This window comes from Peromyscus californicus, unplaced genomic scaffold (genome assembly GCF_007827085.1).
Source record: "Peromyscus californicus insignis strain IS unplaced genomic scaffold, ASM782708v3 Scaffold_22__1_contigs__length_63687245, whole genome shotgun sequence".
NCBI lineage: Eukaryota > Metazoa > Chordata > Mammalia > Rodentia > Cricetidae > Peromyscus > Peromyscus californicus.
Genome location: NW_026294525.1, coordinates 60,379,279 through 60,396,224, shown reverse-complemented (window position 1 = coordinate 60,396,224; position 16,946 = coordinate 60,379,279). Strand labels below are relative to the sequence as shown.

The following is a 16,946-nucleotide window of genomic DNA, read 5'->3' as shown; positions in this document are numbered from 1 at the left end:
CGGTCTAAGTATTTCCTATGTATTTCCATTCAAGTTAGAAGTATACTTCATGTCTTTCATGAATACAAATAAAATATACAGTAAGGAACACTGGAAGATGTTAAAATCGAAAACATACTGTGATTGAATAAGTCTTGTGTCCTTTTTGTTGTTTCAGGTCAGAGAGGTAGATGGGGAATTTTATTAGTCATGAAATTATCTGTGTTCCATATCAAAGATAGTATTAGAAAAGGTAGCCTAGAGGCAGGATGGATGAACAAGAAAATTATCAGGAAGTCTTTTAAGTATAACACACACAGAATCCCCTAAGGATACACATGCACACACAATAAAATCTTCAAAATCATTTCACGTTTACAAATAAGAGAGCATATATACCCCCAAAAAGACTTCAACACATGCTCAGTTGTGTGTGTGTGTATGTGTGTGTGTGTGTGTGTGTGTTTCCCCTTAAAGTAGAAAAAGCCAGAGCAGCTGGCCTTACAATAATAAGAAAAAGGTATTGATAACTAGCCTTTAAAAAAAGTGTATCAAATGCCCATTCAAGGCTGTATTCATTCTTCACTCAGAGCCTGGCTGGCAGGCTTGAAAAGGGGCAGCAATTACTTGCATTCTACAGTCCGGTCATGGAGAACATAAATAAATGTGTTCTTCATACAGCAGTGAATAAATGGGGGTGCATTATATGTATTACAAGGGCCTATGCATTCTGCTTGGCTTCAGTAAGTTGCCTTTAATTAACTACAATTATTTATATCCAACTAAGAAATTCCCTAATTTGCATTTTATTAGTTCAACACAGAAACACTATCTTTCAATCCTGATTTGCACAATGAGCATCTTCTTTTAGAACTGGTATATATGCAGCTCTTATCAAGTGTATTTAACAGAGATGATGGACTAAAAAACAAATTTCTTTAACTATTTAGAAGCTTGAAATAATTTATCTTATAGTTACTTCACTTTAGGAAGAAGGTTTTTAAAACAGCTGGTATCAAGAGAAAAACGTAATGTAGGTTGGAGAGATGGCTTAGTAGTTTTAGTTGGAGAGATAGCACCTGAAGCTCTTGCAGAAGATCCAGGTTCAGTTCCCAGCATCCACAGACCAGCTCACAATTGTAACTCTAGTTCCAGGGGATCCAACGACCTCTTCTGGCCTCTGTGGGCACCACGCACACACATGATATACATACAGAACTACAGGCCAAACACCCACAGACATAAAAAATTAATCTTGGAAAAAATAAAAATGAAGTAGACTAAAAATAAAAATAAATAAATAAATAAATAAACACCAGTGCCATGTTTACTGAGGGCAAAGTTAAAGTTCTACTTTGAAAGTAAGTCATGAGAATTCCCATTAAAACACAATTTTGCTTTCTACACTAAGGAAAAAAAAAAAGACTTCAGAAATATTAATGATTGTCTGCTTTTGGCCAGAAGGCACTCCTACACTTTCTATTTACTGGAATACACAGAAAGACACACACACAGGAACACACAGAAACACACACACAAACTGATGATAGCAAGGCTAGCTTCCCATCAACTCTTACTGAGATTAACAGAGATAGACATTTCCACAGGAGGGAGTATTTTAAGAATCCTAGGAGACAGAACAAAAGAGAAGGCATTTCTGAAATTGCTTCTAACACTACTTCTGGAGTTGCCTATAAGCGCCCAGCTGTCTTGTGAGTATCTATTTGGCAATTTCAAAAAGGTAGTAACTGTGATGCGAAGTGGGATGAGTATTTGTTGAGGAAAGCCTGCCGTGAAAGAACCAGAGAAATTAAAAAAGGAATATAGTTTCAGTTGTGGTGTCCAGAGAGACTTCATGAAAATATGATGTGAGAGGATGTGCAAGCAAGGGTAGGACTTTCCAAAAGTAAGACCACAGGAGGCACTTCTTAATTCATGCAGCACAACCCAAATTAATTGTTTTGTCTCTGGGATTCAGCTCATCTGCTCACGTTATTACGAGCTATGGAGGACCATGGTGGCGGCTAAACATGGCTTTTAAGCCTGAAGCTAGTGGATATCCCTCACTTAGGACAGCTAAAGAGAAACAACCTTTCCCTCTAGAGGTAATGGCTGCACTTCATCCCAACATCACTATTGCAAGGGAGCATTTCTCCCCACCTCTGACTCACCATTCCTGGGAAGAAGAAAAGAAGAGCTCACAGATGCCAAAGGGGAGCTGAAAGTCTCAAGCAGGTTAACCAAAAACTGTCGGCTGGATCTGGTGACACGGTGGAGAATGGGTGCCCACAACATACACTCATCTATGCTTTTGGATAGCCCTGTTGGATATGGAGAACAGTTCAGCCATAAGAAGGTGGCCATCACCCAGCAGCTTTCATTCTCCTTATGGAAATAGAGCTGACCTCAGATAACCTGTTTAAAAGAACTCTCTAGCAAAGTGAGCTGAATACCCTACACGAAAAGGGTATTTTGACTCTATAATGGAAGCTGTATCTGGATTCTTCAGTCACGGTATCTCCCAGAAATATTTTCAAAAACAAAAGAGGCTCTATAAACTATAATAATATATACCTCTAGGCTTTACTGATAAGCACATCTACTTTATTATTAAAAAAAAATATCAATTTTCTTTTGTATTTCCCTTAACTGTTCAAACCCCACACCATTATGTTTTGGTTATTTAGTGATAGTTAATCTTTTTTATACATAATTTATTTATTCTTATTTTATTTGCATTGGTGTTTTGCTGCATGTATATGGACTGTGTGAGGGTGTCAGATCTTGGAGTTACAGACAGTTGTGAGCTGCCGTGTGAGTGCTGGGACTTGAACCCAGGTCCTCTGGAAGAGCAGTCAGTGCTCTTAACCACTGAGCCATTTCTCCAGCCCGCAATAGTTAATCTTCAGGCAGCGAACCTGGTGCATGTAGTGGCAAGCAGCAAGAGCCCATCTCCTAAACAAGGTGAAAGATGACAATTGACACCCCACGTCACTTTTGGCCTCCACATGTATACCGTCACGTGTGCCCCACTCCATGTGCATACATACGTATGTACAAACACATACAAAGATTTTTTTAAAAAACTGCAAGTTGTAACTTTTTAATTATGATCACACTTAAGACAGACTTTAAACTGCCATATTCTAAGTTTTAATTTGATACTGTATTTTCCTAAGGCTGGAAAGGAGCTTGAATGGCTTTAAACTCGTTTTAAACTGTGGGTCGCAACCCCTTTAAGGGGAGTGGTCAAACAACCCTCTCACAAGGGTCACATATCAGATATTCAAATTTTAAATTATGATTCAAAACAGTAGCGATGAAAATAATTTTATGGCTGGAAGGTCACCACAACATGAGGAACTGTATTAAAGGGTCTCAGCACTAGGAAAGTTGAGAATCACTGTTCTAAACTAAGCTATTTAAAAGACTGAATCAAATCTTTTATTTAAACTATTAGGAATTTTTTTACTCACAAATCAAATTGCTACAGCTGAACTTAGTTCATCATTCTATTTTACAAAAATCATAGGTCACTGGTTATTTGCTTAAATACCTCCCATATTATCATGATAGCAAGTGACTACAAATCAACCACCTATTTCCCCAATAATGCTTCATGAAATAACTCACCTCAAAACTTAGATGCAGGACAATGAGCACTCACCTTTTGTTCATGAGCTCCTGTGTCTGGTCAAGTTTGTCTGCCTGTTTACAACGTGCCCAGAAGCAAGTGAACCTGGGCTGGGCTGCTTTAGCGGTGTCTTTCCTTGGCATCATTCTCTACACGGGTTCTGATCTGTACGACAGCCCGGAGACCGGGAAGGGGGAGGGGACAGGCATCAGGGAGGAGGCCTAGGTGTAGAACTAGTGTACTTCAGTCAGCCACATGCACCTTGTCTGCAAGTCTCGGAGACCCAGAGTCAAGGAATACAAGGCACCTCTTGATGAAGAACTGGAAAGTGGACTGCAAGATGTGGACACAGGCTCAAGCTACCTAAAATAACAACAACGGAACTGACCTGCCCTAATTCCATTCAGTTTAGCTTGTTTCTTCTGAGTCCAGACCTTCCCACGCAGCCCAGGCTGACCTCAGACTCTCACCCATGTCAGCCTTCCAAGTGCTGGACCGCACCACAGACAAGCACAGTCACAGACGCTTCTCTTAGCATCCTTAACGCAAGTCAAGATGTTAACGTGCCTCCCATCACCTCGAATTGACGCAAATACAAATAACTCATGCCTACACAACCTGTTCACCTGGTGATAAACTGACAATAAGGCACGCAGAGGGCAAGGCGTAAGGAGGAATGTTAGGTAACAAGGAGCTGAATGTAACTGTGCAACTTCAGAAAAGCATGGCATCAACGTTCCCTTACGTAAGAGACAATCTGTATTGTAAAAACCTCAGAGGACTTCCACAGCTCAAGTTGTTCCTCTTTCGCACACTACCTATGCATTCAGAAGCTACCTTATCCACAGATGCATTCAAAGAGCCACACCGGGAACCTTTCAAAGGAAGCATTTATTACATCAGATTGTTATTCTCACATTATGTAAGTTACACATATGCTTATTCTGAGTATTTCACATGGAAAAAATTTAAACTTCTATAGGCAAGCAAAACTGTACCACACAATATATAAGTGGGAAAGGGGTTCTGCTAAACGCTCAAATAAGGCAAGTATTTAAAACAATAAAATGATAACAAAAAAATTAACCATTCCTTAAGAGAATCCAACACTACGAGCTCAATGTTCTTTCTGAGTGTTTTCATATAATCGAGGCAGTGTTTCTTCATTTAAAACATCAAAACATGGAATAAGGCTCATTAACAGACACAGCTGCCTTCAAGATTTCATTCTCAGTTGCTTTCTTTAAATTTAAAAAAAAAAAAAATCACAAAGTGCACAATTAAGGTATACCAAAAACTGAAGCTGCTACTCTAACAACGGCTGTCCATGCTTAATACTTAGTGGTTTATTGGACCAAATTAGATTTTTCCAGGGGGGGAAAAGATAAGCCACTGTAAAATATTTAGTCTGAAATATATGCTAATACTTTTCATAGAAATCAAAAATTATGGAGGAAAAGGGTTATCCATTATGAGGAATAGGAAGCAAAACACTAGAATGACCAAACATTTTCAAAGAACAAGCGCCACAAAGGACATGTGCATTCAGTCTTGCAATACAGAGCAATGCAACCTCCTTACTCCAGCCAGTCTACTTCATCGAACTCCGAGTCATCTTCTGAATCGCTATACTCCACAGCAATGCGGCGAGACAGGATGGTGGCAACATCGTTTTCAATCCGTTCATGCTTCGCTTCCTGTTCACGCTGCTCTTCTACCTTTCGTAGCTGAATACCTGATACAGTGAAGCCAAACCAACCATTTAAAATCAGAATGCAAAAACCACACACAATCCTCATGGATTAAAACTAAAGGTGTATGAGAAATACTAATGGGAAAATAAAAAGCAAGCGCCACTAAAAGAGAATTTGAAGGAACTGTATTTGAGCTTTAAGTCTTTTGCTACATAATCACCTATAAATTAGATCCTGAACCCCCAGCTATTCCTGGGGATATCTGTATTTATCCATCACGCTCTGCTGCACCTTATGCTCATCTGTAACCAGATGACATACTTCTACCACGTCTAGGGACAAATAAACTGCTGAATGTATCTTCTGTGGCCTTATTGTCCCCTGTCCTTGAAGGAAAGGTACTATCATTCTCTATATTCTTACTTCTGCTTAGGAAATGTGGAAATAAGAAATGAATAAACATATCTTTCTTGTTTCTAAGCGAAGAACTTTAATCCTTTAGAGGCATCTGGAGAAACAAATGTCAATTACACCCCAAATAAACAGCTTCTGCACTGAAAATACTATTTTGAGGAGGTTAAAAATATACAGAGGGAGAATTTTTATTAAATTTTCTGTATCACAGAAGTCTAACACTTTAAGTTTCTGCTTTTCTTTTTCAGACAGTCTCATGTAGCCCAGGCTGGCATGGGACTAACCACAGCCAAGAATCACCTAGAACTTCTGATGCCCCTCATGCCTCTAGCTCCCCAGGGCTGGGATTACAAGTGTAGGCCACTATGTCCAGGCGTATGCGGCACCAGGGATCAAGTCCAGGGATCTGTGAATGCTAGGCAAGCACTCTATCAACTGAACCCCACTCCCAACTCCAATGCTTTCGATTTCTCATTCACTTTAATAAACCCCACTAAGTATGAAAATAGGTTAAATGTTATATTTTTCCTGAAAGTCATTTAAAATAGATGTCCTACATAGCTCTGTTCCTTAAATACCATTTGTAAAAAACCACGGTCACCTAAAAGTTTATAAATGAGGAACACAGCATTGTCCTAAGTATTTAGAAGGTTTCCAATGCTTTTCACGGCTCTGAGACAATTACCTTTTCGTATTGCTTCCAGTAGTACACTCCTTGCGTCACTGATGACAGGTAGGGTGGATGGATGACGCTTTGGCTCAGAAGCAGGTATAACTTGTGATGGAGGAGATGGGGGCATTAATGGAACATGGGGACCTGGGGCAGTAGATGGAGCTGGATGGAGCCCAGAGGGAGGGTGAGCAAGAGCTGCAACCGTGACAGGTGATGATGGCCGGATGCCAGGCGGAGGCAGAGGAGGCGGTGGTGGGGGTGGAGGCAGCCCCTGCACTTCCCCTTGTGGGAGTGGATGAACTGGTACAGTCTCACATACTGGGGCAGCTCTAGCTACTGGTGGAGAAGGCTGGACTAGAGGAGGAGCAATTGGAGGAGGAGCTGGGTGAAGAACGCCAGGGGCAATCTGAAGAGGGGCTGGAGGTGGTGGTACTGCGGGAGCCTGCAAGGCAGTGGCTGGAGGTGGAGGTGGGGGAGGTACTGGGGGGGGAGGAGTTGAAGTCATCGAGGCTCTTAATGAAGAAGTTGACAAGGCAGATGGAAGAGGTGGGGGAGGAGGTGGGGGGGTGGGGCTCACAAACACAGGTGTTCTGCCTGCAGCTGGCGACTGGGGGCGATTTTCTATCAAACCTGTAGCAGAGCTGAAATGATAGAATCTACAAGTTACTGAACAGGAAACCAAGAAGAAAGTGACTGTAGAAACTATAAATGACTGCCGGGAGCTGCATCAATAGGCCCAACAACATGTTCCTATAGACATTTTATTTAACAGTATTTCAAAAGAATAAGAACTAAAAGTGTACAAGAAAACTAATGGGTGGTGTGTTGGTTTGTAATAACCTCTGGAACATCAGTCAGTGCTCTTAACCACGGAGCCATCCCTCTCCTCGGTTTGTAATAATCTAACTTTCTCAACAGGCTCGACTTTGTACGTAACTCACATCCACTCGGGAATTTCCTGCCTACTTTAGTCGACAGTGTTCAATCCTGCATTATGATAGGAGTCTGTAGTGAGGCACACTTACACACCGCGGTCGCTGTGCTCACACTCATGACGGTGCATTTACACTTAGCACACTGCAGTCGCTGGACTCACACAGCAGTATTTGGCTAATGTGATGACGGTGCATTCACACTTACCACACCACTGTCGCTGTACTCACACTCACAGCAGTATTTGGCTAATGTGATGACGGTGCATTCACACTTACCACACCACTGTCGCTGTACTCACACTCACAGCAGTATTTGGCTAATGTGATGACGGTGCATTCACACTTACCACACTGCGGTCGCTGTACTCACACTCACAGCAGTATTTGGCTAATGTGATGACGGTGCATTCACACTTACCACACTGCAGTTGCTGTACTCACACTCACAGCAGTATTTGGCTAATGTGATGACGGTGCATTCATACTGAAGCTGTTAAGGCTCATTGTATGTCATTTCAGTGAAGCCAATGCCAGCTCATTAAAAACCACAAAAGGAAATTTACAGCCCTTTTTTTCTTCCTAAGTTAGTGATCTGAGGTTTTTGTGGTTTGTTCTATTTTAAACTAAAAATGGTAAAGCTGGCTGTATTTCTCTGTTAGAAAACTTCTTTAATATACCTATGTTAAAAATGTCTAAGGTGGATAACTGACCACATTAACGTTCAAAATAGCTTCACTGAAATATTGCTACAAGAAACTTTCTGTTCTCTTTGAAGTTACTAAAATATTTTTCTTAATATCAAACTAATATATTTGGCCTCCATATTTTAGACCCTAACCACACTGTAAAAATTCATTTTTTCTTAATAAACTGTATAAGGTATGCTAGTTAACAAAGCTGTAATTACATGAAAACACGAATCTTTAAAGCAATTATCTAAATGTCCCCAGGAGAATGTGCCTGCTCCAATCAGAGGAAAGCAAATACATTTTATAGGCCAAAGGCTCCTTGTTTTGTGAACCAAGTTTTTTTTTAAACAGTTTCTTATGGACATTCTCCGGCTGCTTCCCCACAACGAAGGCAGACTAACGCCCTAGTGAAACTATTTGTCTAGAAAGCCCAAAATGTTTACTATTGATCCTTTAAAGTAAAAGGCCACTGGTCCCTAAGACAAAGCATTATGAGGTTGTCCCCACATACCTGATACAGGTGGGTATGGGCTTTGCATCTCCTGCTCCATGCATTGGTGGAGGTGGAGGTGGCTCATGAGGTCTGACTAAGACCCGTTCCTCAGCTCTGGTCAGAAGTTCACTCATCTGACTGAATGGCAAGGCAGAAAGTGAGTAAGAGCCATCCATATGATCCACATATGTCTGTGGCCTTCAAGAGATAGACAAAGAATAGTGTCTCTATTAGAGAAATGAAATGTTACATAAATGGTTATTCTTTCGAGTGCCAGTAGTTTATTTCTGTGTGAATTATTTTTAACTAATAATTGACAAGTAAAATGTAAAAACTGGAATTTATTACCACTTGGACATTTGTTTTCTTAAACTAATGGCCTCCAAAAGTTTTCTTTTTTTTTCTGGAGCTGAGGACTGAACCCAGGGCCTTGCGCTCTACCACTGAGCTAAATCCCCAACCCCTTCCAAAAGTTTTCTAACAAGAGAAAAATTTCTCTGGTTCTAGGGCCACAGAAAAGACAAGAAAACTGAGAACAGAGCTAAGTAACATAGCAACATGAGAGTTAGATAAAATTTTAGCTGAGCATGGCGAGATTAGTATTTACCAACTGCAGTGCACTCTGGGAACAAAGCTGGATTAACAGATGTGCAGAGCATGTCACAAATTACTCTACTTACACTGGCAAACAGGCCAGACAAACACCTATGTTTAACTGTAACAGAAGCACACAGCTACAGATTTGTTTGTTTAATTTCCACTCTTTCAGTTTCTTTTAGTTATATAGCTACGCAGAACCTCTCAGATATACATTTCTCTCAAACTGGGCCTCAAAGTTTCAGTTACGCCTCCAATACTTTCTATGTGTTATTCAAAAGAAGACGTGAAGCTTGTTTCCAATAACATGAGTATGATAATACATACATGAATTTTCCCACAGAAACTTGAAAACGTGTCTGTTATGATAGCATGTTACTCAGCCAGGACCCCTGGCCACTGAGAAAGGAACAGGACCTAGCACAAGTCTGTAAAAGAAGGTAGGTAATTCTGTCTGAAATCCCCGATATATCTGAATTTGGGGACAGGGAAAGAACAGAACCGAACCTCTCCTTAGCTCCAGTTTCATGAGATAAATCAATACTTCAAAAATATTCCAGACACACTCTACTATGGCATTCATCACAGTCTACCTGAAATATTGGAGGCAGTTAAATCTTCAGATAAAAGCTGAAACAAATCATAAGCATTTCTTTCTACAAACGGCAACATAAAGTCCAAATATGGAAATGGCCTGCCGGAGGAGGTTGGATTTTGCAGGTTCAGTGGTCAGAGCTAAAATCTTTTCTATTACAACAGAGCCTTCCAACTCCAGTTTGGGAGCCAAGACTTAGAAGGATAGAGAGACAGTGTAAGTAAATTCAGTGTTCAGCATTCATTCAAAAACAAAATAAAAGAAACCTTGTTTCAAAATGAGAAGCTGGGCCATTAGCAACTTCAATATGCTTATGTAAGAGATCAGCATCATCTTCCGCCAGTTCTGGACCCTGGGCCAGCTTCTGCCATTCTCGCCGCCTGTCATGAGGTGCTCTTGGCACTTTTTCGGGTTCATGAGGACGATCTAGATTTTTCTGCTATAACAGAAGCAATGACACAAGCCAAGTGGTGAAATGCTAAATACTTAAAAAGAGACTACAATAATCCAAATACAATTCTAAGGTCAATGTTTAAAAAGGCAATGTCATCATGATAGAGCAAAACACAGAACCATTTCACAGGTACACTCAGTTCAAACTGACCGGAGTTTGCTGTAATCCCAGTTTCTCGCCATGGTTCTGTAACTCCATTTCAAACCAAGGGATTAGATGCAAAATGGTGTGCCTAGATTTTAGGCAGAAACCCTCTGAATATAGAAAAGTCACTAACCCTTACTCCCATACCTACTATTAATAAGTCTCAAGGTTTTACCATGGACGGAACTATCTACCCCTAGTCAATAACCAAGACACTAAACTGTCTGTATGGGACATGCCAGAAAGCACAGTCAGGGGAGAGCAACAGAAAGGCCTGGAGAAGGTACAACCAACGTCCAAAGGGACAAGGCAGGCCACATACATGAATGAAGTCTGTCAGGTGTAAGATGGGGCACGCTGTGAATTAGACAGGCATGGCCAGTGAAGGAATTCTATTCAAACAAAGTTTAAAAACCCCTGTGCTTAGCAAACAAAACCTGTGTTCAGGAGCACTCTGGCTTGCCAGTCACCAGTCTGCAGACTCCAGCTAGAACACCAGGGCACTGTCCAGCACGTAAGAATGTAACAAGAGGGTGTTACGGGGACTGAGGAAAGTAGAGATAGACAAAGGCATGATGAAGACAGCCTGTGCCTCTCCTGTGCCAAAAAACTTGTTCCTTCCTTCTATGTACTTTAAATATCAGTATGAAATAGAGCAGATTCAGGAAAATTTTACCAGAAAGTGGAAAATGGCAGCACAACAGACTGGTAACGGGAACTTGGTGAGAATACAACAACCTGCTGACAACAGTTGGGACACACGGTGTGGCGTAATTTACGGCCTTCACTCACATCTACACAATATTCCTGTGATCTGTGCAGTTAAGGACTTCAATGCATGGACCCCATGAGACAAGACTGTCAAAGTGTAGGTTAATAGTCTCCCGTGTGCAACAACACATGAATACAGAACTCCAAGCTCTTAAACCTCTTTAATACCTTCTGCTTTCTCTTTTCCTTCCGCTTATCCTCTGTATCTTGCAACATCTTTTCTTTCCACAGATCAAAGAAATACGAAGGATTGGTATAAAATTTCAGCCCTTCCTTCCCATCGTCCCTGAAATACAGTATGCCAACGCCATGTATTAGGTTAAGACAGGAACAATCAGACAAACTTGTCACCCAAATGTGCTTCCCCTCATATCACAGTCCATTACACAGCACTGTGACACATAGCATGTGCTACAATACTGTCTCCCAGCCATGGTGCATGTCAGTGGTCTTGGCACTCAAGGGAAGAGGGACACAAGTTCAAGGCTATTCTAGACTGCATAAGGAGATCATGTCTCAAAATGAATAAATATTGCCAAAATAAAGCATTGTAGCAATACATTTTTTAAAAATATAAATCAGAAATGAAACAATGGAAAATGAAAAAGCAGGGCTTTTCAGAGTTGATACTTCTGTTCAACATTAAAGCCCACTTTTGCTGAATACGGAATTTTCTAAGTCCTTTGAGAAAAGTCGATAATTAGAAATAGTTCTGCTGAAAACCCAAGTCTGGAAAGCAGGAGTGTCACTTAGAAGAGAACCTCTACCATTTCCAGCAGTATTCTAACCAAGTTAGTATTCTATTAAGTCCAAAAGATGTCTCTTAATTTTCAGTTCAATGTTAGCATTCACTTACATCTGTCAACCTGCCTACTGAACTACAGCTTCAAATAACAATTCCAGAATCATTTTTTTCAGGATATGTGTTGTACATCTCAAATTGCCTATTTAACAAATCCTGTAAAAGAATTCCCAAGAGACACTAATTCGAGACATCACTGGAGTAAGTGGTCCTGTGAAAGAATTCCCAAGAAACACTAATTCGAGACATCACTTGAATAAGTGGTCCTGTGAAAGAATTCCCAAGAAACACTAATTCTGGACTTCACTGGAGTAAGTGGTCCTGTGAAAGAATTCCCATGAAATACTAATTCCAGACTTCATTGGTGGAAAGTATTAAAAAAAACTACATATTCATTATTCAGAAAGTGAAGATACACATATCAAGATCAGATAGACTGCAACAATGATGTTTGTCAGTATTGTGGAATTGTTAGCTTCATTTCCCTATGACTAAAAATTAAATTAGAAAGACAATGACAACTTTATTGACCCAATTCCATGGTAATCAATCACTTTGCTAGTGGCTCTTCATAATAATTACTTGAACAGGTCCTGTCTTTTGTATGTCAGAGCCTGTGAAGCTCGTCTACTGAATAAATTTAAAAGGTTTTCTGAAAGCAACAGGTAGAGAGGCCATTCTGTGGGCTAGAACCAAGTGAGATTCAAACTGTGTGTGAATCAAGCATCTCAATCTCAAGCATGAGAGAGACACAAGGGTTTTTAATGTACTACTCTACTGACCTGTAAGGAGTGAGTATATTGAGTGGCGGAGGTTGCTCACACACATCATATGTCTCCTGCAATGGGATAGGCAAAGTCTTGCGGTCGAAAAGCTGCTGATCTTGAATTGTAGAACTTCGGAAAGCTTTTCTCATCGTTATATCTTGCAAAGATACTAAAACAAAAATCACAACTTCATTTTATTTTCCTAAGACAACTCAGCTGAATGACATTATCAATACTGCATTATTTATTTCAAAGCTAGTATGCCACAACAGGTTGTGTGCCTTTAGTGATTTCATTAACCAGGAGTCATTCTAAATAGTCTGTCATTATATATCCTGATCATTCTCTGCCTGATCTTCCAGGTGAGTTCTGAACACAACTTTCGGTTTCTCAAGCCCAGAGGGTCCTAATGACACATTTCCAGTATTTCTTTTCCTTTGCTGGCTATTCTTGCCCACCCCCACCCAACTTAAACACTTTTCCTTTTTTCTGTCACCTTTTCCCATCTACTTTTATTCCTCATCAGCTGAAGGAACTAATATCTAGTGGCATTCTAGGTTAAACACAGTGTTGACTTCTTGCTATGTATACTATAAATATGACATGTGGGTGATCTATATTAGTTTTGACCTTACTCCTTTTATTTGTACTATAATGATTTCTACCTCACCATAAATTTTTGAAGACTTAAGACTTTCTTGTACATTAGTACCCCCAGTTATTGGTATAGCACAACGGCATACATGATGACTTAAAGCTAATTTCATTTACTTTTGTAGTGTCCTGCATATTAAAATAAGAAATACATCAAAACTGTAGTTTTGACATTTAGAGTGATTTCTTCACATTAAAAAGCCGGGTAAAGCTGGCATGATGGCTCCGAGCACTTGGGAGGTGAAGGCAGGAGATTTGCCACAAGTTCCAAGACAGTCTAGTTTATAGAGGGAGATTCTATCACAAAACAAACTAGAAACAAAAGAAGAAGGTATCTTATATATTGAGTATGCATGACCTTAAGCATACAAATGTTGTATACCACAGCAATGCCAGTAAGCAATCACAATTTTCCACCATTTCCCCTAAAATACAGGATCATTTCTTCCAAGTAAAGTTTGTGAACAACTGGGTCTGTATGGCACAGGCAGAGCAATGGGCCTGGTCTACACTGTGGTCACAGTGTAACTGCATCTTCAACAAGTCCACACCCCCAACTTGTGACGAATTTGTAAACATGAGAATACAATTCAGGGGTAGTAGGAAAAGAAAAGGCTTTCCTGCTGTCATCGGAGAGTGGGTCAGCAGGTACTCAATGAGTAAACACTGTGTGTGATGCATGCTTTCACTAAACTCGTTTCATTCACCCTTTCCATTTTTCAGTGAGACCAGAACTGCTTTTCCATCTTTAAATACAAACAGCCAAAGCTGGAAAACACACAACAGGCTCAGCAAACGTGGCCAAGCAGCCCAGCAGAACAGAAACAGATCTGGTCTGGAGGCTAACTCTTCCCACGATCGCATACTGTTTTCAGGCGATTGTTGCTGCTCCCTCCCTCGACTCAGCAACTTAACCTGCAACCAAACCAGAGCTGCCAATGGACGCCAAAAGCCATCCAAAAGCCATCCGGTAAAGGACATCAAAAGCATGCAAACTAGTCAGTCCTTCTCTGTCTTCAACTCTTCTCTGTCACAGCTTACTGAAAAACACCCCACTGTGACAATGACAATGTCCCTTCCACTTGACAAGATCTTGTATTACCTATATGAGCTCTACATGCTCATAAACAAAATTGAATTAAATATAATTGTATACATTTTTATAACATTTTTACACACTTTCTTAATTACTTGGCAGTTTCATGGCTGCTACCACTTAAAGATAATTGAAAATACTTTTATCACACTGTGTAGTTTAATTATATGTTCACAATGTTATTTTCTTTGAATTTCCACTGAATTTCAAAGTCCAGATTGAATCACAAATCTCCACAAACAATCCCAATTATTCACATTCAAAACAGTTAAGTGTTCAGCTTTTAGATTGAGAATTCTTCTCCATGCTTCACATATTTTGAAGGAGCTACAGAAAAAATAATTCTGACATACTCACACCTTTAGTCATTTACTATTATCAGTACTTTTACTTAATGATCGTATTAAGACATTTATTAGCATTTAAAAGTATGAGAGCAACCAGAATGCAATATATACATGCATCAAACTGCCAAGGAAGAAAATCAATAAATGCTATATTTAAAAAGTAATAGCATTTTGAAATTAAATGTTAATTTTTGTTATATATAAAAATGAAATTTATATAGGAATTATTACATGGCATACATTTGTAACTAAATATTTAAAAAGAAAATGTTGATATAAATTATACTTGAAAGTATGTATGGTTATAAGGTATTTCTCAACAAAAACAATTAGATATATTTCAAGAATTTCATGAAATGTGATTAATGTACACAACTATATTTCAAAGGAAAGCTCTAAGAAAGACAACCTACACGTAAAACATACACGTGACAGAGGATTTGGACCTAGAATCCAGAAACACTCTTACAACTTCACAATAAAAAGATAATTGAATTTCAAAATGAGGTATAGAAGGAAGAACATATAGGGACAAAGAACTGAATGGGTATTTCTCCAAGAAAATATACACAGGGCTCTAAGCTCAGTATCCTTAGTCACCAGAGAAACACACACAGATCTTAAGAACAAAGTGGAAGACACTGGTCACAAGACCACTGACTATGTCGTTCACTCAAATGACATGCCCAGAATAGGAAAGTCCACTGATACAGCAGATTAGGATAAGACACAGGCAGGGTGGGAGAAGGAATGTAGAGTGGGGCCTTTTTATGGAGTGCTAAAAATATTCTAAAATTGACTGCAGTTATAAAACTTGGTTAAATACGTTAAAAAGACCTTGCTGAACTGTATCTCAATTTTAATGAATAATGTACATTAAGAGTAATAAATACTTATTACATTAATGCCAAAAGGAGTTGTTCAATCAAGATATTCACCCTAACACTCTACTCTTTGCTTTAAAAATATTCTTTAATGTTTTCATTGTTTAAATTTGGATCTATAACTTGAATTTATACTAAAAGTGTTACTCAGCAAAAAATCTGATGAGTACAATATCATGAAACAATTCTCTATAGTATATGAATGAAATTTATATTCTCAGTTTCATTTCTTTTTATGAATAAAAAAAGCAAACAATCCAGGCAGTGATGGTGCACGCCTTTGATCCCAGCACTCAAGAGGAAGTGACAGGTACAGCTCTGAGTTCAAGGCCAGCCTTATCTACAGAGTGAGTTCCAGATAGCCAGGTCTACACAGAGAAACCTCTTCTCAAAAAAAAAAAAAAAAAACCACTCAACAACAAAATGCAAAAGAATAATCAGTGTTTCAAGGCATTAAAAAGTTAACATGCAAGGTATCTATAGAAGCTGGGCAGTTCTACCATTAATAAATAACAATGTGGTTTTTAAAAAAAACCTTGTATCTCCATTTTATTCTTGGCATAGAACAATTTGTTTGGGGAATGGTCATTTAGAGCAGACAGTAGCAGCAGTCAATTAAATATCAAAGTCATAGTTTAGCAATACATACACAAAGGCACAGTTAAAGAAGTGACATGAAACCTTAAGATTTCAGACACTTTTCAAATAATTTTAGTTTCTCAGACAAAAAGCACACAAAAAGTAAGGGAGAAAGAACTGAAGAAAGTCTGAAGTCAAGAAATAAATAGTATTCCCAAAAAGGCTATTTTTAAAAGTAGCAATGGAAGCCAAGCTGACAGCTCTTAGATAATACACTGATTTATTTCCACACAGACAGGAAAGGTCAAGGGGTGACTGTAATAAATCCATATTAACACTATTCACAAACACACTCATCTCCTGTTTTAATACAATGTAAAGAAAATACACACAGAGTAAACTTACGTTCTTCTTCTTTAGGGTCAAGCTGTGTGACGCTAACAGACAAACGATCCACACGTTCTTGTAACGAGTTAACTCTGAAGGAAAAACTATGTGCTTCATTGAATAATTCTCCAAATATGTCTTCAGCATACTTACCTAAGCAAAAATGAAACACACCACAGTGTAATGCAGCTGTGATCACTCATTCACAAGAAGCAGGTTAACCCCTGTCACTTAGGGCATTCATCTGGAACTGCATTCATAAGAAGCAGGTCAATTCCTGTTACACAGGGCATTCATCTGGAACTGCTTTACACTTGAAACCCCATCCTAATATTACCCAGCAATACGAGGGCGGTGG

General features: G+C 39.3%; 1 protein-coding gene across 3 annotated transcripts in view; it reads right to left on the bottom strand.

The window, feature by feature from the left end:
• Positions 1 to 4,485: 4,485 nt before the first annotated feature.
• The window catches only part of Wasf1 (WASP family member 1), a 54,957-nt gene continuing 42,496 nt past the window's right edge, over positions 4,486 to 16,946 (bottom strand). For 2 of the 3 annotated variants that reach the window (XM_052751478.1, XM_052751479.1), the window contains exons 3-9: positions 16,607 to 16,741; positions 12,657 to 12,810; positions 11,241 to 11,358; positions 9,970 to 10,142; positions 8,530 to 8,709; positions 6,407 to 7,035; positions 4,486 to 5,348 (exon numbers count right to left, since the gene is read on the bottom strand). In XM_052751478.1, coding sequence (XP_052607438.1) covers positions 5,191 to 5,348; positions 6,407 to 7,035; positions 8,530 to 8,709; positions 9,970 to 10,142; positions 11,241 to 11,358; positions 12,657 to 12,810; positions 16,607 to 16,741 — 1,547 coding nt within the window. In that variant the 3' untranslated portion in view covers positions 4,486 to 5,190. The remainder of the gene's footprint in view (positions 5,349 to 6,406; positions 7,036 to 8,529; positions 8,710 to 9,969; positions 10,143 to 11,240; positions 11,359 to 12,656; positions 12,811 to 16,606; positions 16,742 to 16,946) is intronic. The other variant, XM_052751480.1, reaches the window with a different exon arrangement.